Source organism: Grampus griseus, assembly GCF_964374135.1.
Source record: "Grampus griseus genome assembly, chromosome: 6".
Classification (NCBI taxonomy): domain Eukaryota; kingdom Metazoa; phylum Chordata; class Mammalia; order Artiodactyla; family Delphinidae; genus Grampus; species Grampus griseus.
In genome coordinates this window covers 13,430,720-13,451,365 of record NC_139000.1, presented here as the reverse complement: position 1 = coordinate 13,451,365, position 20,646 = coordinate 13,430,720, and the positions used below count along the sequence as shown (strand labels likewise).

The 20,646-nt window shown below is 40.1% G+C and overlaps 1 protein-coding gene across 1 annotated transcript in view; it reads left to right on the top strand.

The window, feature by feature from the left end:
* Positions 1–7,389: 7,389 nt before the first annotated feature.
* The window catches only part of CNTRL (centriolin), an 84,529-nt gene continuing 71,272 nt past the window's right edge, over positions 7,390–20,646 (top strand). The window contains exons 1-3 of the mRNA XM_082656611.1: positions 7,390–7,488; positions 14,187–14,434; positions 17,644–17,774. Coding sequence (XP_082512737.1) covers positions 14,218–14,434; positions 17,644–17,774 — 348 coding nt within the window. The 5' untranslated portion in view covers positions 7,390–7,488; positions 14,187–14,217. The remainder of the gene's footprint in view (positions 7,489–14,186; positions 14,435–17,643; positions 17,775–20,646) is intronic.

Genomic DNA, 20,646 nt, shown 5'->3' with positions numbered 1-20,646 from the left:
TCTAATACAACATAATTTTTAATGTTTTTCACTTAGTCCAAATTAGCAATTTTTCTTACATTTAGCAATACATGTCTTATTCCTCAAAAATTTATTATCTATGATAAAGCCAGGATAGTGTCCTGAAAAGCATTCTAAGATGAAATTTCAAAGAGACAGCTCGAAATGATTTTGATCAGTTGCAGCCAGGGCAATGTTTAATAGAGTCCTCTATAAGAAGTGCAAATAGGGATCATGCTGCAGTCTTTTGAATTTTGTTTTTTGAATTCTTTTTTTTTTTTTTTTTTGCCGTACGTGGGCCTCTCACTGTTGTGGCCTCTCCCGTTGCGGAGCACAGGCTCCGGACGCGCAGGCTCAGCGGCCATGGCTCACGGGCCCAGCCGCCCCGCGGCATGTGGGATCTTCCCAGACCGGGGCACGAACCCGTGTTCCCTGCATCGGCAGGCGGACTCTCAACCACTGCGCCACCAGGGAAGCCCTGTTTTTTGAATTCTTAATCAAAATTCCAGTCAGTAAATTACTCTTCCCCATGGCAGGGATAACAGCCTGGGAAAATACAGAGTATTTGAATATAAGTCATGATAGATCACAAAGTACTCGTATTAAAAAACGGAAATGGCATTAGACAAGAGAGAAAAGAGGAAATTCACTTGGAGTTTTCAGAACTAGAAAGTTAATTTCATGTGGCATTGATTGAATTCTGCTTTCTATAAAACTACAACCAAAATACATTGCAAATGAAAATGGGATCCTTCACTTACATTTGCTCCTGTCCCCAACTTCTTCCCAAGTAGAAAAAAATACACATTATGCTTAAAATGTCCATGGCTGGGTTAGGATTAAACTATTGATACAACATTTCTTGAAACTGCCCTACTTTTTTTGTGAACTCAGCTTGAATAATTTGGTTAAATAAGTCTTCAGGTTAATTATTAATGTCAGATAGTGGGATCACTGAGAAGGAAACTTAAAAATTTAAATGATAACCTTTTAACATCCAAAGATAATTTTGGGATTCAAAGCAGAGAAACTTGATTTTGATGACTAAAGCAGAAAAGACACCCAAATGGGAGTCTCCAGGAAAATGGTTCAAAGCTGGACACAGACACAAAATATTTGGAGGCTGCTCTGGTCTTGAACATTTTCCGGGTGTAGTAGATGCGGCTGATGCCCAGACCAGATCCTCTTTTCTGGGCCCGCTATGCCCATCCTACAGATGCTGTGAGTGTTGGCTGCTAAAGTTTCCTAATTGCTCCCTTCTCCAGGTAACTCACCTCAGCCCCAGGAGACAGCTTGCCCAGAAATGCCTGGGAAGTTATATCCTCTCCTTGGGATTGGTCCACAGTCAATAACTGACTGATTCTGGGGGTACAACAGACTAGCTCCCTTGCCTCAATGTGGGACAACCTTGTGGTACCATTCATGCTACAGAGCCCCTCATGGGATCAGGTTGAGGCTAGACCTTGGTTGAAACCACATCTTTGCTTATCTTCTCTCCTGCCCTGTCCTGCTTCCCTCACTGCTTATAAAATTCTCTTAAGAAAAATCTTACAATAAACCACTTGCATGAGAGAGTCTCCCAGTCTCAGGCTCTGCTTCTAGGAAGCCATTCTAAATTTAAGGAGCATGAGAGGGGACTATCATCCTGGACTCTCTGTAGAACGTCTCAGATATGGAAATGGTTCTGAGGTTTCCCTGGAATGAGTCTGGTTTGAATTGTGCCCATGAGGCCTATACTGATCCACTTTGGAGCAGATCTGAAATCCCAAGGCATACTCCCAAATGCTAAAGTATTCCCAGGAACTCTGGGATTAAAAATGACCCATCAGGGCTTCCCTGGTGGCGCAGTGGTTGAGAGTCCGCCTGCCAATGCAGGGGACACGGGTTCGTGCCCCGGTCTGGGAGGATCCCACATGCCACAGAGCGGCTGGGGCCATGAGCCATGGCTGCTGAGCCTGTGTATCCGGAGCCTGTGCTCCGCAACGGGAGAGGCCACAGCAGTGAGAGGCCTGTGTACGGCAAAAAAAAAAAAAAAAAAAAAAGACCCATCAATGACCAGACATGGGCAAGGAAACTATAAAACTATTGTTGTCATAGTTTCCTCAAGTCTGCATTCAATTGTATGCACAAACCCATCCTGAACTACAAGTCTCTAGGCATAGTCAGGATTGCTGGTGGTTGGGATGATGGGTTGTTTAATTGCCTCTTCACTTGTCTGTTTTCCCCTCTTGACTACAGTTCCATGAGGATGGGTACTGGGTCTAACATATACAATGGGGATACACACAGAACTTATCACCTAAAAGGCACTTAGACAGTTAACAAATTTTTGCTAAATGAATGAATAAATGAATGCATCATCAGGTGGACCAAGGAAGATGCTGTTGAAAGGGAGGTTGAGGGCCAGATTATATATGGCCTTGAATGCCATGCTAAGGAGTCTAGAAGGGAAATCAAGGACATTTTGACCTTGTTTCTCTGACCCTGAGGATGTTACCATCTATTTATGACATACTACTATTCTTCATTCCGTGAAAAGAATAGACAGGTAGTACATGCTATGCAAAGAATTAAGAAAATTGTTCTCTAAGGCAAAATGCAAGCAGAAATTGTTGAAAGTCTGAGATGTCAAACATTCATTCACAACAGCAACTGTAAAAAATGATCTACCATAAAAGCACTAGATTTTGATAGTGTTTGTTAAGCAGGAGTCTCATAACTGCAAAGCTAGATTTCATCATTTTGTTGGGACTAATGGAATTGTCCCACATGCTACCTACAGGATATACACTTTTGGTTCAAAGATAAAAACAGGTTGAAAGTAAAAGGATGGGAAAAGATGCATCATGCAAACAGCAACTACAAGAAAACTGGAGTGGCTATACTATGTTAGACAAAACAGACTTTGAAATTAAAAATGTTACTAGAGATAAAGAGGGATTTTTACAATAATAGACGGGTCAACTCATCAGGAAGATATAACAATTATAAACATACATATACTTACCACCAGAGCCCCAAAATATGTGAAGCAAAAACAGACAGTTGAAGGGAGAAACAGAAAATTCAACAATAATAGTTTTAATTATGGATAGAACAACTATGTGGAAGATCAACAAGGAAATAGAAGACTAGAACAACACCATAAATCAACTAGACCTAGTACACATCTGTAGAACATTGTACCCAACAAGAGCAGAATACACATTTTTCTCAAGTGCACATGAAACATTCTCTAGGATAGATCATATGCTAGGCTATAAAACAAGCCTCAGTTAGTTTAAAAGGATTGAAATCACATATTTCTCTGATCACAATGGAGCAAAATTAAACATTAATGACAAAAAGAAATTTGGGGAATTTCCAGATCTGTGGAAATTAAACCACACATTCCTAAATATCCAATGGGTCAAAGAAGAAATCACAGGGAAATCAGAAAATACTTTTAGATGAATGACAATGAAAACACAACATACCAAAACATATGGGATACAGCAAGAGCAGCACTTAACAGAAAATCTTTTGCTATAAATGCCTGTATTAAAAAAGAATAAAGCTCTCAAATCAATAACCTAATCTCCACTTTAAGACAGTGAGAACAAAGTACAAAGCAAGCCGAAGGAAATAAATAATAAGGATTAGAATGGAAATTAATGAAATAAAGAGTAGAAAAACAACAGAGAAAATCAACCTAACCAAAAGTTGGTTCTTTGAAAAGATCAACAAAATTAACAAAGCTTTAGTTAAGCTCTTTATGAAAAGAGAGAAGACTCAAATTGCTAAAATCACAAATGAAAGAAGAGGCATTATTTCCAATATTCTACAAGTGGAAAGGATTATAGAGGAATACTAAGGGATCATCTCCTAAGATTCAGTCTGGTCTCTCTGTTTACCCTTTCAAGGTACCAGATGGAACATAAGTGTCACCCTAAGTGAAAGCCACCAAAGGCCTAATTACTAGGGAGGTCTTCAGAAATCATTATAAGAGAGAGTTAAGAGGAATTCAGGCTCCTGAATTGAGCTACATGGAGCTGGGAAGATGATTCCGATAATAGTTCATTGTCTGCCATTCTGACTTTCCTTGGACTCAGTTTCAATAGACTCATGTTTGAGTCCCAGGAAACCCTAACAACAGCCTGGCTTAAAAATGCTCAAATCTCCATGAGGTATTGGGAGACAAGACTTCAGTAGCATGGTTTTGATTGGTTACAGTAGTGATTAGCATTGACAATGACAAGAGTCAATTATATCTCATAAAACTGGAAAAGGAAAAAAAAAATGACAAGGGCCAGGACTTCCTGGTTTAGGAGACTCCTCCCTCAGTACAACAAAATTGCCCTGGCCATCAGGCACTTACACCCTCGGCACATACCTCCGTGCACTTCAGCAACAGTATGGTGTCTTTGGTGGTCAAAGCAGTGTGACAACCATGGAGATGGGCTGCTCCAATTTCCCTTGATTAAAGAACTTGCCATCAGTTGCAAGGGGGATATTAGCTGACAGCCTCCAGCTGTTAATGCCTTCAAGCCCTACCTTAGCTTTCAAGCTGAGGCCACGCTCTTTCCAAGAAGCCCTCAACCAATGACTAAACACTAGAGCCTGACCATTTCTATGGAAGAAAATAACTTTATCTTTTAGGACTGAAAAATAATGCAAACTGTAAATTGAAGGAGTTTAGCTAGGTGATATAACAGAACCAGAGATTCTCTCTAGTTCTTACAGTCCATAAATCTGTTGAAAAGAATCTGGGAAAGTTTTATATGGATTATCAGTCCTTTGGTTTGTGACACTGGCTATTATTCCTGGGGATTCACGTGATCTTAGCTTTTTAGTTCATGAATTACTCAAGGTCTTACTGGCCCTGTCTCTGATTGCTAAATTCTAGCTTTGTACAATCTTGTTATTTTCCAAGTTATTCTGGTAAATTAAATAAGAGGAAATTCCATTAATATTAAATGATATGATTATGAAACTGCAGGTTGAAGGATTTCTACTGGGTGCTATATGAAATATAAGACATATCTCCTGTCAGAAAGCTGCCTGACAACCTTAGTCTGATTCTCCTCTGAAGCAAATCTGCAAAATTATTAAACTGGATTGTGAAACATGAGGCAAGTGACAACAAACAGAATAGCTTTCTATCATTTGGAGAAAAGAACTGAGGGATAGCTGAGTCACTCTGCTATGGTTAGTATTTGTATTGTAAATGCAACTCAGAAGAGTAACAACTTCATATTATCAGATAAATACAAATTAGTGTGGAATCAAAGAGTTGCCCTCACTCATTTCCTATTCTCACTCCTGCTTTGGGGAGAGAGGTTCTTTTAGCATGCTAAGAGAGGCAGTTAATATACAAATTAGCTAGAGAAAGGTTTCACCTCTGACTGGTCTAAGGCCTGAGGTCTATCCAAGGCCTTCATCATGCTAGACACCAGCAGAGGGTCTGGTTGAAGGAGGAGAACTGGCCAATAAGGAACTGGCAAGTACCCACCCAAGGTTAACTGGATAGGGAGTGAGAGACTACCCAAGGGATAAATAAGTGTTTTGCACCATCCTCTGGATTTTGTGTATATTTTTACCAGCTACTTATCAGATTGATAATGAACTACACCAGCATACCATGATTCGATAATGGATTCCACCTAAATATCATTACAGACTTTGAGGGACATAGCAGTGAGGTGACACCATAAGTCCAATTCTCTGTTGGAAAAGAGAAAAAGAAACGAGTGTCAAAACAAAAAGACAAAAAATAATAGAACTGAAATTCAGCAATGTACACATTCCAAACTAATAAATATCATCTGAACTTAGATTTTTTTTAAAAAGGATACATCTTCCTTTCAATTTAAAACGTGGAGCTTTTAATGAATTTTGACTTTTCTACAACTCCAAGGGCCTCCTTCCGTGTTGCATAAATAGTGGGGGAGAGGGGAGCATCATTCACATAAATGTGAGTGTGAATGGCGCCCCCTGTTGGTAGCCACCTGAACTTCCTATTCCTGAATCCATCTCTGCCTTCAGGAAAAATTACAAGTGCCTAATATGGTTCATAAGGTCCCTCTTCCTGCTTTAGCTTCTACACTCCAGATTTTTGGCTGTATCCTGATCTGCTTAAACTCCAGCTCATTACCAAGCTCTTTTTTCCCCTCCTCCTGGGGTTTGCAGAAGTTGTTCCCTTTGCCAAGCAAATTCTTCCCCACTCCCATACTCCTTGAACTAAGTTATTTGCTTCTTCCAGGACTTAGGATGAGGCGTCACTTCTTCCGGGAAACCTTTGCCTAATGCTAAAATAACTAAAACATATTGAGAACATATTATAGGGCATGTTAGAGAACTTAGGACTGTTCTAAGTTCTTTCACATACATTAACATTTATAACTACCAGGATAACTGTGGGAAGTAGGTAGGATTATCCCATTTCACAGATGAGGAAACTGAGGCACAGACAAAGGAAATTCCTAAAATAGTGTTACACAGATGGGCCATGAACTGTGAGAAAACGGTAAGAACAAGGGATTGGAAGTCACAATGAAGTGAATTGTGCTAGGACGGGGGTCTTCCGAGCAAGCACGCTGTTAAGATTGGAGAACTACGGTAAGGGAGAGGTGGTGCCTGCATTGGCGATTTCTGGAGATGGTGCAGCCTCTGATGGTGACACTGTCCAGGGTACCAACTTGGAAATGGGAGGCTGGAGTGGAGGAATGGTGTCCTCGGCGACAACGTTTTCTAAAAGAATTCACTGTATTTCCCTGGCATCCAGCACAGTATGTTCTAAATTCTCTTAAACTATCTGTTGAATATACGTGGTGAAATGCAGCCCTTCCAGGCAAGCGCCAACCGAAGTTTCTTCAACCGCTTCTGGCTTTGGCTTCCCTCTCACAACCAGAGCACTAGTCTCTGCCAGGACTCCCAGGCTGCTCTCACTCCCTTAACCTCGGGTGCAGCTGCAGCCCAAGCTGCGTTCCCTGAGCGGTTTATCCACGTCTGGCCCCTGAAGCAGAGAACTCGCCTCAGAAATGGGCCTCTAGAAGGAGCGTGGGGCAAGGCACACTAGTTCAAGCCCAGACGGCCGGCATTGGAAGTTCAGGAGCTTGGCGACAGCGCCACATCGGTCCCTTAGGTCGTCCTCAGGCCCAGCCCCCACGGAGCGAGTCGAAGCCTGGTCGTGAGTCGGCCGCTCCGCTTCAGAGAAAAGCGCTAGGCCTCTAGCCAGCTGCTACAGGGAACCTCCCCTCCCGCCGACTCCCGCGCGCCTTTGCGCGCCCGCGGCCCTAGCGTCCTAGGCGGCGGGAAGCCCGGCCCCGCCCCCATGCTCCGGGGAGGGGCTCGACCGCAGCAGGCCCCGCCCACGCCGCACGCACTGCCCCTCGGCAACCGGCACAACACAACAAAATGGCCGCCGCACCGCTGAGCGCCTGAAGGGAGCGACCAGCGCCTCTGCGCCCGGCGTCGGCCCGCGAGCTCGCTCGGCCCGGCTCCTCCGTGGTGAGTGGCCCTGGTGGAGGCCGTTCTCCGGCATCCAGACGGAGCGGTGGGGTGAGGGGCGAAAGCGGGAAGGCCTGAACCGAGCGTGGGATGGATTCGGGGCGGGGGCGTGTGCCGGGGAATTGGGATTGGATGGGAAGGAGGGGAGGGCCCGGAACGGGCGTGGGGAGGAGGAGGATGGAGGGAGGTTTGGATGGGAAATGAGGAGGTCAGGGGTGGGGTGCGGCGTGGAGGAAGATGGGGTCCCGCCACCGAGCGGAGGAGGGAGGAGGTGTGCCAGGTGTATGCGGGGAATGACGGGTACAGGATGGTTTGGGTATCCTGACGGGCGTCCTGGGATCGGGCGGAATACGGTACATGGAGAATAATGAGAGTTAGGATATTGGGAAGAAATATTTGAAGGAGGGGAAGAGCAAATACTTTGTTGTATAACCGTTAAGGGACAGGTGCATTTTGAAGTCAAAACTTGGCTTCACCTCTTGATTCGGCCACCTGTGTTACCGGCTCTGCGATTTGGGCGTGGTCCTTAACCTTCCCGAGCAAATGTTTTCTTGTTTGTAAAAAATAATCGCTGATTACTTTCGAGTGTACGCTGTGTGCCAGATTCAGTTCTGAGTCCTTTAGTCCTTTGCGTTAACTGATTTAGAATTTAAAATAACTTGTGTGAGGTTTTCATCCCCATTTCAAAAGTGATGAAACTGTGGATCAGAGAGGTTAAATAATTTGCCTTATGTCACACAGAAAGTGGAAAATTAACATTTGAACTCAGGTTGCTTAGTTCCAGAATCCAAGCTCTTAATTCTTAATGATACCCTGTCGCTTATCAATGAGGTTAATAATTTTGACCTTACACACCATTTGCAAGAACTTAAATTTGGTAATGTCTTTAGAGTGCTTAGCACAGTCCTTTCTTCACTCATTCAACAAATATTTATTGTGCACCAAACAATAAACAAATAGAGTCCCTACTGTCTTGTAGCATAAACTCTAGAAGGAGAAACAAGTCGTTTCACAAATAATCATTTAATTCTAATTGTAAGGTGTTGTAAAGGATGCTATTTGGTGCAGAGACCTAATCCTGTTGTGCGTTTTGAGTGTAGAAACCCTGCCTTCTCAGCCCTGTATTCTTAGAGCCTAACACAGTTCTTGGTGCATAAAAGTTGCCAAATAAAATTGGATGGCTGAATAAATAAAATACTGGAAAGGGATGGGGAGCTTGGTTTTTTGGGTACCTGAGTAGAATGGAGAGAGATGTGAGAGGAGAGTTCAGGATGTTAATAGGATGCAGAAGGACACAGATGTCAGGGTGTTGGAAGGGAAAGGCAAGTAGATAGGCAGTTGGGTTGAGATGAAGAGGAATGGGTGGAAGTTTGATTATTTTGTTTGAAGAGGGGTTAATTAGAAGTCAGAGTATTGGAATGGATTAGGATGTTAGAATATTTGCTGTGATGAGCAGTTTGGGAAATCAAGATGGATATAGAAGTGTTGAGTCAGGGTACTGGAAACAACTATAGAGAAATGGAGGAAACTAATACAGTGTTAGGGAATTGGAACAGAATTTGTGGGAGAACTTGGCAATCAGGATAGGATGAAGGACGGGAGGCAGAGGTTGACGAGCACAGGATGGAGAATTGCCATTGGAGAGGAATAGGAGTCAGGATATTTGAAAGGACTAGTTAGAGAGTAATAGTGTTTAAATGGGTGAGGGTATGGGATGAAGTCGAATTGTAGGGAAAGTACTGAGATGTGATTAAAGGGCTAAGGGATGCAGTGGAGAAGATACGGAGGTCAAGAAATGGGGATGGATATTTGCATATTGGAGTGGCTGGAAAGAGAGAAGGAAGGTTTGAGGATTATTGAGGTCTGCCTCATTGGAAAAGATCAGAGAAGAAGGTGGAAAGTTAGGAATGTTAGGAAAGGCTGGATAGAGGTGGAGGTGTGGTCTCTACTAAGCTGTGACGGAGGGGATTGTTAGATCAAGGCAAGTATCTGAGTCTGAGAATGACTGGATGCCCGGTCATATGATTCTGATGATAACATCATCCAACAGCTTTCCTTACTCAGCAGACTACCTTCTGGGCCTTCAAAGTGTGTCTCCAGCTCTGGACTTGTTTTGCTTGTTTTGTTTTCTCTTTATCCTGCCCTTCACACACTCTAGCCCTATGTCTCAGCTCTATCTTCTCTTTTCTATTGCTTAGTCTTTGTTTATATTATTGCAAACTACAGCCTAGGTCAAACAACAGCCATATCTGTCTCTTTAAATTGTGGTTTAAGGTGTTACTACCCCCAGGTGATAGTCTCTGAAATAATGCCAGCCTTTCTCAAGCACAGTAAATCCCTAACCTCATTTCACTGAGTTAGCTGTTCTATGAGATCCTACGTCCAGGCTTTACAGGAGCTATGGCAACCAAGGGAGGGGGGTCTGGCAATGCACTGTGACTTTGGAACCATCATTTAATCTTTCAGGTTACAATTCATTAAAGGAAAGAGTTGATTTCAATTTCTGGAATCCATTCTAATATATTTCTTTAACTCTATAAATGAGTAAGGCAGAGTTTTTCTAATCAGGTGAGGTAACAAAGGACTGCATGATATTCTAGTGAGGCCCAAAGAGTCTTGGTTATTAGGATGTTCTGAGAGGCATTCAGCATGGTTCAATATTTTAAGAATTTAGAGATAAGACTAAGGTGCAGGATACAAAATAATTGCATTGCATAAAAATATAGGATGTGCATTTTTTAAACCAAGAAACTAGAAAAATATATAAGCCATATCTCTGTAACATGTAGCATACTATCATTCTAATTTTATAATTTTCTATCATGCTATGGGATAGAGAAAGACATATACAAGTGGGAACTGGGCCCTGTGCCTCTCCTCTTTTATCTTTTAAATCTCTTGCCTTTATGAAAACTATATTTAATTCAGGAATGAATAAAATTATACTATTAAAGCACATGCCTCTTAGCTCTTCTCAAGCTTGAGTATATTATTATTTAGAAAGAGAGCACCAGTGCAACTTAACACGGAATGAGGAGTATTACTAAGAGACTTTTTGCCTTGGCAGAATGGTGAGACAAAAATTGTTTACCACGCTTCTGAAATTAAGACCTAAAACCATGTGGCTATGGCATAAATAGCAGTTATGTGAATTGGGGGAAAGATTTTCTGACCCATGTGGATGATATGACATGAAAAAATGAAAGAGAAAGTAAAGACATAGATTTGCAGTTTAAAGTGACCTAGACTATTGGAACAAGGTAGTTGGCCATGTTGTACTGTATACCTGTGAAATAATAGTCACTTTGTAAAAATTTCGCAGGTTTTTGTTACCTTCAAACTAGTCACCTTAAGAAGCTAGATCATGAGTTCCGTGATGCTATTACTATATTAAATTTTCTGTTTTTCCTTCAGGATAGTTTTTATAGTGTATGTCGTCCATTAATCAAGGTTGTTTAGTGGCACTTGTTTATGATCTGTTTTGTCTAAGGCACTATCCTAGGCCCTACAAAGTGAATCAAACATGATCTGGCCTCCAGAAAACTCAGTCAGCAGTATGACATGGTAATGAAGTCATGGGCTTTGGAATCAGATCAGGATTCAAATCTTGGCTTAACCAATTAGTTATGGGACTTTGAACAAATTATTTAACCTCTTAATCTTTAAAATGGGAGATAATAACACCTATTTCATAGAGTTGTGTTTAATCCTTCTAATGTGATGATACATACAAGAGCTTATCACAATATTTGGCACATGGTAAAGTTAATAATCAAACTGGGAAAATAAAAACAAAATGTAGTTGAAGTGATAGATCTAGTTTTCTTGTGAGACTTATAAATTAATTCTGAAAGCAGGACCCAAAGAGGAATTCCAGAAATGTTTTGGGCAAGATCAGCATTCCTAGAATGACTAGTCATTGAAAGGTATTAACATCTGTTAAATGTTGGTTAATTGATTCGATATATTAATGGCAGCTCTCCTTTACATATATTGTATGTGTTCTAAGCATTTAAAAAATAAGTTTCTTTAAAATCCCAGCCTGTATAATAATACCCATGTACATACCTGTGAAGGTGTATTTATTATACATGAAGATGTTCACACATCAAATCACTATAATATCTCTTTCTAATACCAACTTATATGGCATTAAGATTTTTTTTTAGACTTTCGTGGTGGTCCAGTGGTTAAGACTCCATGCTTCCAATGCAGTGGGCGCGGGTTCGATCCCTGGTTGGGGAACTAAGATCCACACGCTGCCACGCTGCGCGGCACAGCCAAAAAAAATAAAATAAAATAAGTTTTTTTTTTTAAAGCTACGATTTATTATTATTATTTCTTTTTTTTTGGCCATGCTGTACACAACATGTGAGATCTTAGTTTCCCAATCAGAGATCAAACCTGCGGCCCCTGCAGTGGAAGCACGGAGTCTTAACCACTGGACCACCAGGGGAGTCCCTGGCATTAAGATTGGAGCTATCCAAAAACTTTGGATTGCAAACTACTTTTCTAAAAAAGAATTTGTGTTTTATCTTCACATTTTAAGTAGTGAGAGTAGGGGAGATTGTGGATATTGAGCAAAAGTAGAATCATTGTTAATGCAGCCTTGTTCAAGACCTATGCTTCTTATAAGATTTTTTGGTCTAAAAGTTTGTCAGATTTATAGTTTATGCAATGTAATTATAAGAGCAATTGTATAACATGAAAATCTTTTTTTCATAAACCTAACTTGTAAGTTAGGGCTCTTGGTATTGAGAACTAATACTACTCATGAAGATATCCTATGGCTGAAGTACTAAATAGCATTTTATTGGTTGCAGGTTCTTTATGAATAATTCATTCCATAAGTAGTAATTATCTACTATCTTTTAGGCTCTGTTCTAGGCCTGGAATACATCAGTGAACAATATCCCTACTTTCATGGAACTTATATTCTACTGGATTAATTATGTGATTTGACTTACAGATTAATTTGAGAGGAGAACTAATGCCAGCTAGCATTGTGTCTGACCAAGTCATTTACCATTCTGGGCCTTAATTTTCTTACATAAAAAGTAAAGGAATTTGGTCAAATGATTTTTGACAAGGGTACCAAGATCATTCAATGGGGAAAGGGAAGTCTTCAAAAATCATGCTGGGAAAACTGGATATCCACATGCAAAAGAATGAATTTGGACCTTTACCTAACACCATATACAAAAATTAACTCAAAATGGATCAAAGACCTAAATGTAAGAGCTACAATTATAAATCTCTTAGAAGAAAGCATAGGGCAACAGCTTCATGGCATTGGATTTGGCAGTGATTTCCTGGATATGACACCAAAGGCACAGGCAACAAAAGAAAACATAGACAAATAGGACTTCTTAAAAAGTTTTAAATGAGCATCAAAAGACAATATCACAGAGTAAAAAGGAAACCACAGAATGGGAGAAAATTTTTGCAAATCATATATCTGATTAGGATTAATATCCAGATTATATGGAGAGAATTTCTGAAGAGTTTTAAAAAACGAAAAGACAAGACTGAGGGCAAGCATTTATAGCAGAAGAAATTAGATGTAGAGGTCCGTGTGGCTGGAGCCACAGAGTTGAGGGAACCAGTGACAGATGTGAGGCTAGAGACAAGGCTGTATTATGGGGGACCTCATAGGTCATGGTAAATATTTCATTTATTACAGACAGATTAACTTTTAAAATAGATCAGTCTGGCTGCAATGTAGTGACGGAGGAGGAAGGCAAGAGAGCTTGTAGACAGATCAGTTAGAAGCTATTATTAGTAGTTTGATGAGGGCGTGGATTAGAGTAGACGACAGTGGAGATGGAAAGAATGGACTATTTTGAGAGATATTTAGGAGGTAGAATTGACAAAACTTGGTGATCGTTTGGTTATGGGGAAAAGGGAAAGGGAAGCATCAAGAATGACTCCCAGGTTTCTGTCTTATTCCCAAGAGCATTGTTCATAGTTAGGGAACACTGGAGGAGGAACAGGGTGGGAGGAAAATGAGGGAGGAATGAGAGAAATGATAAATTCAATTTGGACATGTTGATTCAGGATGCCAATGAGATGTCAGGTAGCAGTTGGGAATAGGAGTCTGGAACTCGGAGAAAGGTTGGATTGAAAATATAAATATTAGTATACAGGTGGCGTTGGGAACCATGGGTGTTCATTAGATTGTCTAAATTAAGATTAGAAAGACCAGAAGAGACTTGAGGAGCTCTGACATTTAAAGATTGAATAGGAGAGCCTTGGCCAGCAAAGGAGGCCAAGGAGTGGCCAGGGAGACGGAAGGATAGGAGAGGATGGCGTCCCAGAAGCCAAAGGAAGAAACTGTTTCAGGAAGGAGAGACTGCTCATCAGTATGAAATACTGCTGGTTGCCAAGTATTTCCACCTTCCTTCAATCTAGGACCCCTTATGGGTAGAAGAGACATTGTGACAAGTTTGGTCCAATAAATTGAGAACCGTCATGACAGGTAAGGCTTCTGGCTGGAGTATGTGTCAGTACAGACCCTCTAGAGGTCTCTTCCCTCTGGTAAAGTAATCAGCAATGTCTGAAATAGTGTCTGCTCCCATCAGCTTGGAGTAGTTTGGGTTCTAGCATCTATAACTTCTGTAGTCTTGAAAATTCTAGAAATAAATAGTTTTGATAGCTCTAAAAATTAACCTTGTTAAATATACTGGAAACTCTTACAGGTTTTGATGGATACCTGGCTTTATTCTTGCAATGAAGAAAGGTCCTCAGCAAAAAATTTCCAAAGCAAAGACGCCACCATCATCTCACTCTCCTAGTCCATCATCTGTTACGTCCAATATGAGATCTAGGTCACTTTCACCTTTAAGTGGATCCGAGACTCTACCTTTTCATTCTGGAAGACAGTGGTATGAGCAAGTTGAGATTATAGGTGAAAACCCTATGCTTTTGGACTACCAAGACCATCAAGGTATTGCTTTTAATCTAAGAATTTCACCAAATACTCTTAAGTACAGATGGAAAATATTCAACTTACATTTTTGGTCCAAATGTAACATATATCCAACTACTAACTTGAACCATTGTTTTTTATTGACAGAAATTGTGTAGGGACAGTGGGGGGATGGAGGCTTCTGGGTGAGGGTGAAGATGTCTAAAAGCGGTAGGAGAAGGGAGTTTCCTGAAAGAGGAAGCTTTATTTCCTGTGGTGGGAGAGTGCCTTAAAGCTCATATGCCAAATTTACCATAATCCTTGGCTGTGGGGAGGGCATATCTGTTCACTTCAGAATGGAGTGCCTTAATTCAGTATAAAAATGCTATCCACCCCTGGGCTATTCCAGTCTGCTTATTAGCATCTTGCTTATTAGCAATCTGTGAATGGACTAATTTCCACATAAGGGACATATAAATGTTCCACCAAGGTTTTTTTTTTTTTTTAATTAGTATATAGCAGAGTTTTTATTTTTCTTTTTGTAATTGAAGTATAGTACAGTATTGGTTTCAGGTGTACAACATAGTGGTTTGACATTTATATACATTATGTTAGTTTCTGCTTTATAAAAAAGTGAATCAGTTATACATATACATATGTTCCCATATCTCTTCCCTCTTCCACCAAGGTTTTTATTTTTTCTTAAAAGCATTCTGTTAGTCTGGGAATCTATAATGTGATTAAGTGTGAAAGAAAACTATGTGATTTCTTTGCTAAGTCATGAAATCACAGTCATCAAACTCTGTTGACATGAATATTGACCAGTGTTTATTAATAAACATTATCAGCCTTGAGTTGTCTGTACCCTTGCTGCCCGTTGGTACATTGTTATTTCTAATTTTTTTTTTTTTTTTTTTTGTGGTACGCGGGCCTCTCACTGCTGTGGCCTCTCCCATTGCGGAGCACAGGCTCCGGACGCGCAGGCTCAGCAGCCATGACTCACGGGCCCAGTTGCTCCACGGCATGTGGGATCCTCCTGAACCCGGGCACGAACCCATGTCCCCTGCATTGGCAGGCGGACTCACAACCAATGCGCCACCAGGGAAGCCCTGTTATTTCTAATTTGATTAATATTTTAGAATATGTTCTTTCCTAGAATGGCCCAAATTTTAAAAATTATTTTATTTTGAACCAAAATAAATGTAATATTAACTTATTATGAGTAATCATCGGGAAACTTTGGCCCACAGCCTGGATCTGAACCCAGGATTAATTATCTTTGATTCATAAAGAAAGAACCAAGAGGCAATTTTCTCTTTTTTTTGGATGGTTTTGCAGAATTTAACATAGCTTTTTTAAAAATATTTTTTTAAATTGGAGTATAGTTGATTTACAATGTTGTGTTAGTTTCATGTGTACAGCAAAATGAATCAGTTATTCATATACATATATCCACTCTTTTTTAGATTCTTTTCCCATATAGGCCATTACAGAGTACTGAGTAGAGTTCCCTGTGCTATACTAACATGGCTTTAACAAGCTGTGACTGCAATATCCAGGAAGGTCTTAAGATAGGGTGTGCTATCCATTAAGTTAGTACTTTATCTCTATAAACTGTGTTATGATCCTCTATATTTAAAAGAGCAACAAATTTGAGTTTCCTACCATAAAAAAGAAATAGGAAAAGAGGTGTCATCTGAACGTGGGTTGGAAAAGAATTTCCAGACTCAAGGCAGAATGTAAAGAAGATAGAATTTATTAGAGGGAAGGGTTGCTGCCAGAACAGCGGGCCGACTTCCTAGTAGTCTGGGAGAGTCGGGCCCAAACATGTGCTATTGATCAGCTTTTATAGCCAGAAAACAAAGGAATGGTCCGAGGTGAAAATTTCATTTACTGATTGGTCGAGGCACATATACCTTCCTTCTATAGCGTGGGAGTGGGAAAGGGCAGATGCCTTTCCTTATTTGGGACAGGCCCGGTAGCCCAGGCGGGCGTGCCCAGGTGGGCTCAGGAATTTCGTAACCATGGCAACATGGTAGGGAAGGCGATTAAGCGTCGGTAAGGGGGGCTTCCCTGGTGGCGCAGTGGTGGAGAGTCCGCCTGCTGATGCAGGGGACATGGGTTCGTGCCCCGGTCCGGGAGGGTCCCACATGCCGCGGAGCGGCTGGGCCCATGAGCCGTGGCCGCTGAGTCTGCGCGTCCTGTGCTCCGCGAGTCCTGTGCTCCGCTGTGCTCCGCTGTGCTCCGCGACGGGGGAGGCCACGGCAGTGAGAGGCCCGCGTACCGCAAAAAGAGTCGGTAGGGGGTATAACGCTGAAACTTTTTGAAGGAGGGTCATTCTTTGTCCTTGGAGCACCACAAGAGGATTTTTAAGAATTCCAGTGTTTTTGAACTTCAGATTAGAATTTTAAAAAACAAACAACTAAATAATGCCAATATATATATTTTTAAAAATAGCTAACATTAAAATACTGCTAAAAACCTCAGTGCTGCATATAATTAAAAGTATAAATTTTAGATTCATCTGCCTAGGTTCAAGTCCTAGATTTGCACATTTCTAGCTGCAAGATCTTGAATAAATTATTATAATTTCTTTTATAAAGGGGAACAGTAATTTCTATCCCAAAAGTTTGTTGTACAAATTAAAATTTTTAAATTAATTAATTTTATTTTTGGCTGCGTTGGGTCTTCATTGCTGCGCGCAGGCTTTCTCTAGTTGCGGGGAGCGGGGGCTACTCTTCGTTGCGGTGCACGGGCTTCTCATTGCGGTGGCTTCTCTTGTTGCACAGCATGGGCTCTAGGCGCGCGGGCTTCAGTAGTTGCAGCACGCGGGCTCAGTAGCTGTGGTGCGCGGGCTCTAGAGCACAGGCTCAGTAGTGGTGCACGGGCTTAGTTGCTCTGCAGCATGTGGGATCTTCCCAGACCAGGGCTCAAACCTGTGTTCCCTACATTGGCAGGCAGATTCTTAACCACTGCGCCAGCAGGGAAGTCCCCAGATTATATGTAAAGTATTCAGCACAAAGCTTGCACACAATTAATATTTATAGAGTATAACTGTTATTGTCATTATTATGAAATGCTACATAAAGTAAAATATTATTATTAAAACATTGCAAATAGAACTAGCCAGCTGTTTTTACATTTGCATTGCTTTAAAAAATTTTTTTGTTATATAACATCAAGACGATTTGTTTTTCAAAGTATTGATGTCTTCCTCTACTGATAATGATCTGTTTGTGTAATTTCAGAAGCTGATTCACATGAAGGAGTTCGATATATTACCGAGGCCCTGGTTAAAAAACTTACTAAACAGGACAATTTGGCCTTGGTAAAATCTCTGAACCTTTCACTTTCTAAAGATGGTGGCAAGAAATTTAGGGTAGGTTACCAACATTTCTGAATACACACATTGTTTTTAATTTTTATGTGCTTTAAAATTTTTTTTAAAAGAGTATATTAGATTCACAGCACCCTAATGTCACCGAATTTGTTGCAGATCTTTTATCGTTTCTAGTGAAAGTTCTGCATCAGAAGTGTGACATCTTCAAATTCGTAAGCTCCTATTATTCTACACATTATTGATTCTCTCTAGAATGAGTCCGCAAACTACAGCCTGTAGGCCACATTGGGCCTACTGCCTATTTTTGTTAATAAAGTTTTATTGGAGCAGAGCTACACTCCTTTGTTTACATATTGTCTGTGGCTGTTTTTGCACTACAATGGCAGAGGTAAGCGGCTGTCAAAGAGACTGTCTCACAAAGCCAAAAATATTTACTATTTGGCCTTTTACAGAAGTTTGCGGATCCCTGCTCTAGACTGTTCACTACTTTATTCATAAACTATACAACATGAGCACATTGTAATAGACAACTTAATTTTTTAATTGGAAATAATATAAACGTAGATGCCTACTACATTAGTCACAAAAATTAATTCCAGAAGATTGAAAATCTTAATGAAAATGAAACAAAAATCAACCAACAAAAGTGCTATAAAATTATTAGGAAAGAATATAGGAGAATATATTTTTAAATCTTAGAGTTGGGAAGGCCTTTCTAAGCAAACACCAACCCTAATACCACAAAGAAAAATATTGACAGATTTAGCTTACTTAAAAAACTTAAAAAGTTGTGTTTAATGAACGATATCTTTTAAAAAGTTAAAGCAAAACAACAAGCTGGCAGATAGTGTTTCCAGCATATGTAACAATATCCACATAATATATAGAGCACCTACAGTTCAGTAGAAAGAGACAGCTAAATGGAAAATGTGCAAAGGATATGAACAGTTTGTTCACAAAAATATTATAAATGGCTAATGTTAACATGAAAATATGTTCAATTTCATTCGTATCAAAGAGGTGTGAAATAGAACAATAGTTTGATGCCATTTTCCGTCTTGTATGTCTGATGGACAATAATTAAAAAGATTATTTCAGTGTTCAGAAAGGTGTGAGAAATGGGTATTCTCATATGGTCTTAGTGGATGTATAGATTAGTACAGCATTTTAGGAAAACAGTTTGATAGTATTTATCAAAATTTCAAATGTATTTGTTTGATCCAGCAATCGAGTTTATACTTACTGAGTTTATACTCACCAACACAGCAGTTCTACTCCTTGATATCTATTAATATTTGCACACGTATCCAAAATTGTCTGAATAGTCATGTTTATTAAGCATTATTTAAGATGGAAAAATTGGAAATAACCAAATGTCTGTCAATAGGGGATTGCTTAAAAAAATTATGGTGCAATATACCATGAAATACTATCAAGTTTCTTAAAAGACAAGAACAAAACCCAAAAAACCCCAGAACTCTATGTATTAATGTGGGGAAATGTTCCAGTATATTTAAATGCAACAAACAAATTCTAAAATATTTTGTATAGCAAGGTCTCAAAATATATTTTTTAAAATTGTTTTTCTATCTATGTATATATAGATGTAAATGAATAGAAAGGCCTATATGTATACATATGTATATGTATGTGTATATACACCAGCCTCTTAACAATGGTTACTTTTGAGCAGTGAGATTTTTTATGGGGGCCTGCAGACCTGATGAACAGAGCTTTTTATGTTTTGTTTGAAATTTTTATTAGAATATATTTATGTCTTGTGTAATTAAAAAGGAAAAAAGGAGACATCCTGGAGTTTAAAGGGTGTGAAAATGAAATATCAAGTTAGTAAATCTTTACTGTGTGGTTATTATATGCCAGGCATTATGTTAGGCTGTGGGAATAGATACAGAAGTCAATAAGCTTAGTTTCTGATCTCTGGGAATTTAGAGCTTAGTGTGAAGAATGCCTAGGATTAAGAGGAGAAATAGTGAGAGGGAATCAGAGAAAGAGAGTGAGCACGTGGGAGAGACAGACCCAGTGAAAAAGTCCGAAGGGGCTGTTGGAATAGAAGATCCAAGAGTATGATGAACGGGGGCCAAAGTTGAGAGAACGTCAGGCAGAAAGGATATGCTATAAAATGTCACCGAATCAGCAAATAGGATGAAAACTTGGAAGAAGTTATTTGATCTGGCAGTTTAAAAAGCCCTTCCTTCTATTTCTTAAACCAACCAGGTTCATTCTTTTAGGGTCTTTGCATTTTTTTCTCTGCCTGGTATTCTCTGTCCCCAGATGTTCACACAACTGGCTTATTATTAGGGTCTCAACTCCATGCACTTCCTCTCTCTCTGAAGCCTTCTCTTAACCCAATTGCAGTTAGCCACCTTCTCCTCAGTCACTCCCTCTCATTCTTTCACTCAATAGATATTTATTTAGCACCTACCATGTGCCAGGCACTAGTACTATAGTAGTGAACACAGCAGACAAAATCTGCCCTCTTGGTGCCTTGCACTCTGTCACATCACGTTACCTTTATTTTCTTGTTAGTATGCTTCAGTGCCTAAAAATTTTGTTTCTTTATTTGTTTATTGGCTTCCCCTGTGAATGAAATCAAGAACCTTGTTTTCCTTATTCACCACTGTTTTTCCATATTTCCAGTACCTAGAACAGCTCCTGACACATAATCAATCCATGTTTGATAAATATTTGTTGCAATGGATGAATGAATGGTGATCTTGGAGAGAACTTTTCGAATACATAGTAAGGGTGGAAGATATATTGCCTTGCCAATAGAATAATAGTGAATGGAAGGCCTCAGAGTGAGCAAATATTCACAACTTTTATGAGAACATGGTGGCAAATAAGAGTGATAAAATGAAAGCTTGGTAGGAAGCAAGTTGGGAGTGAGGTG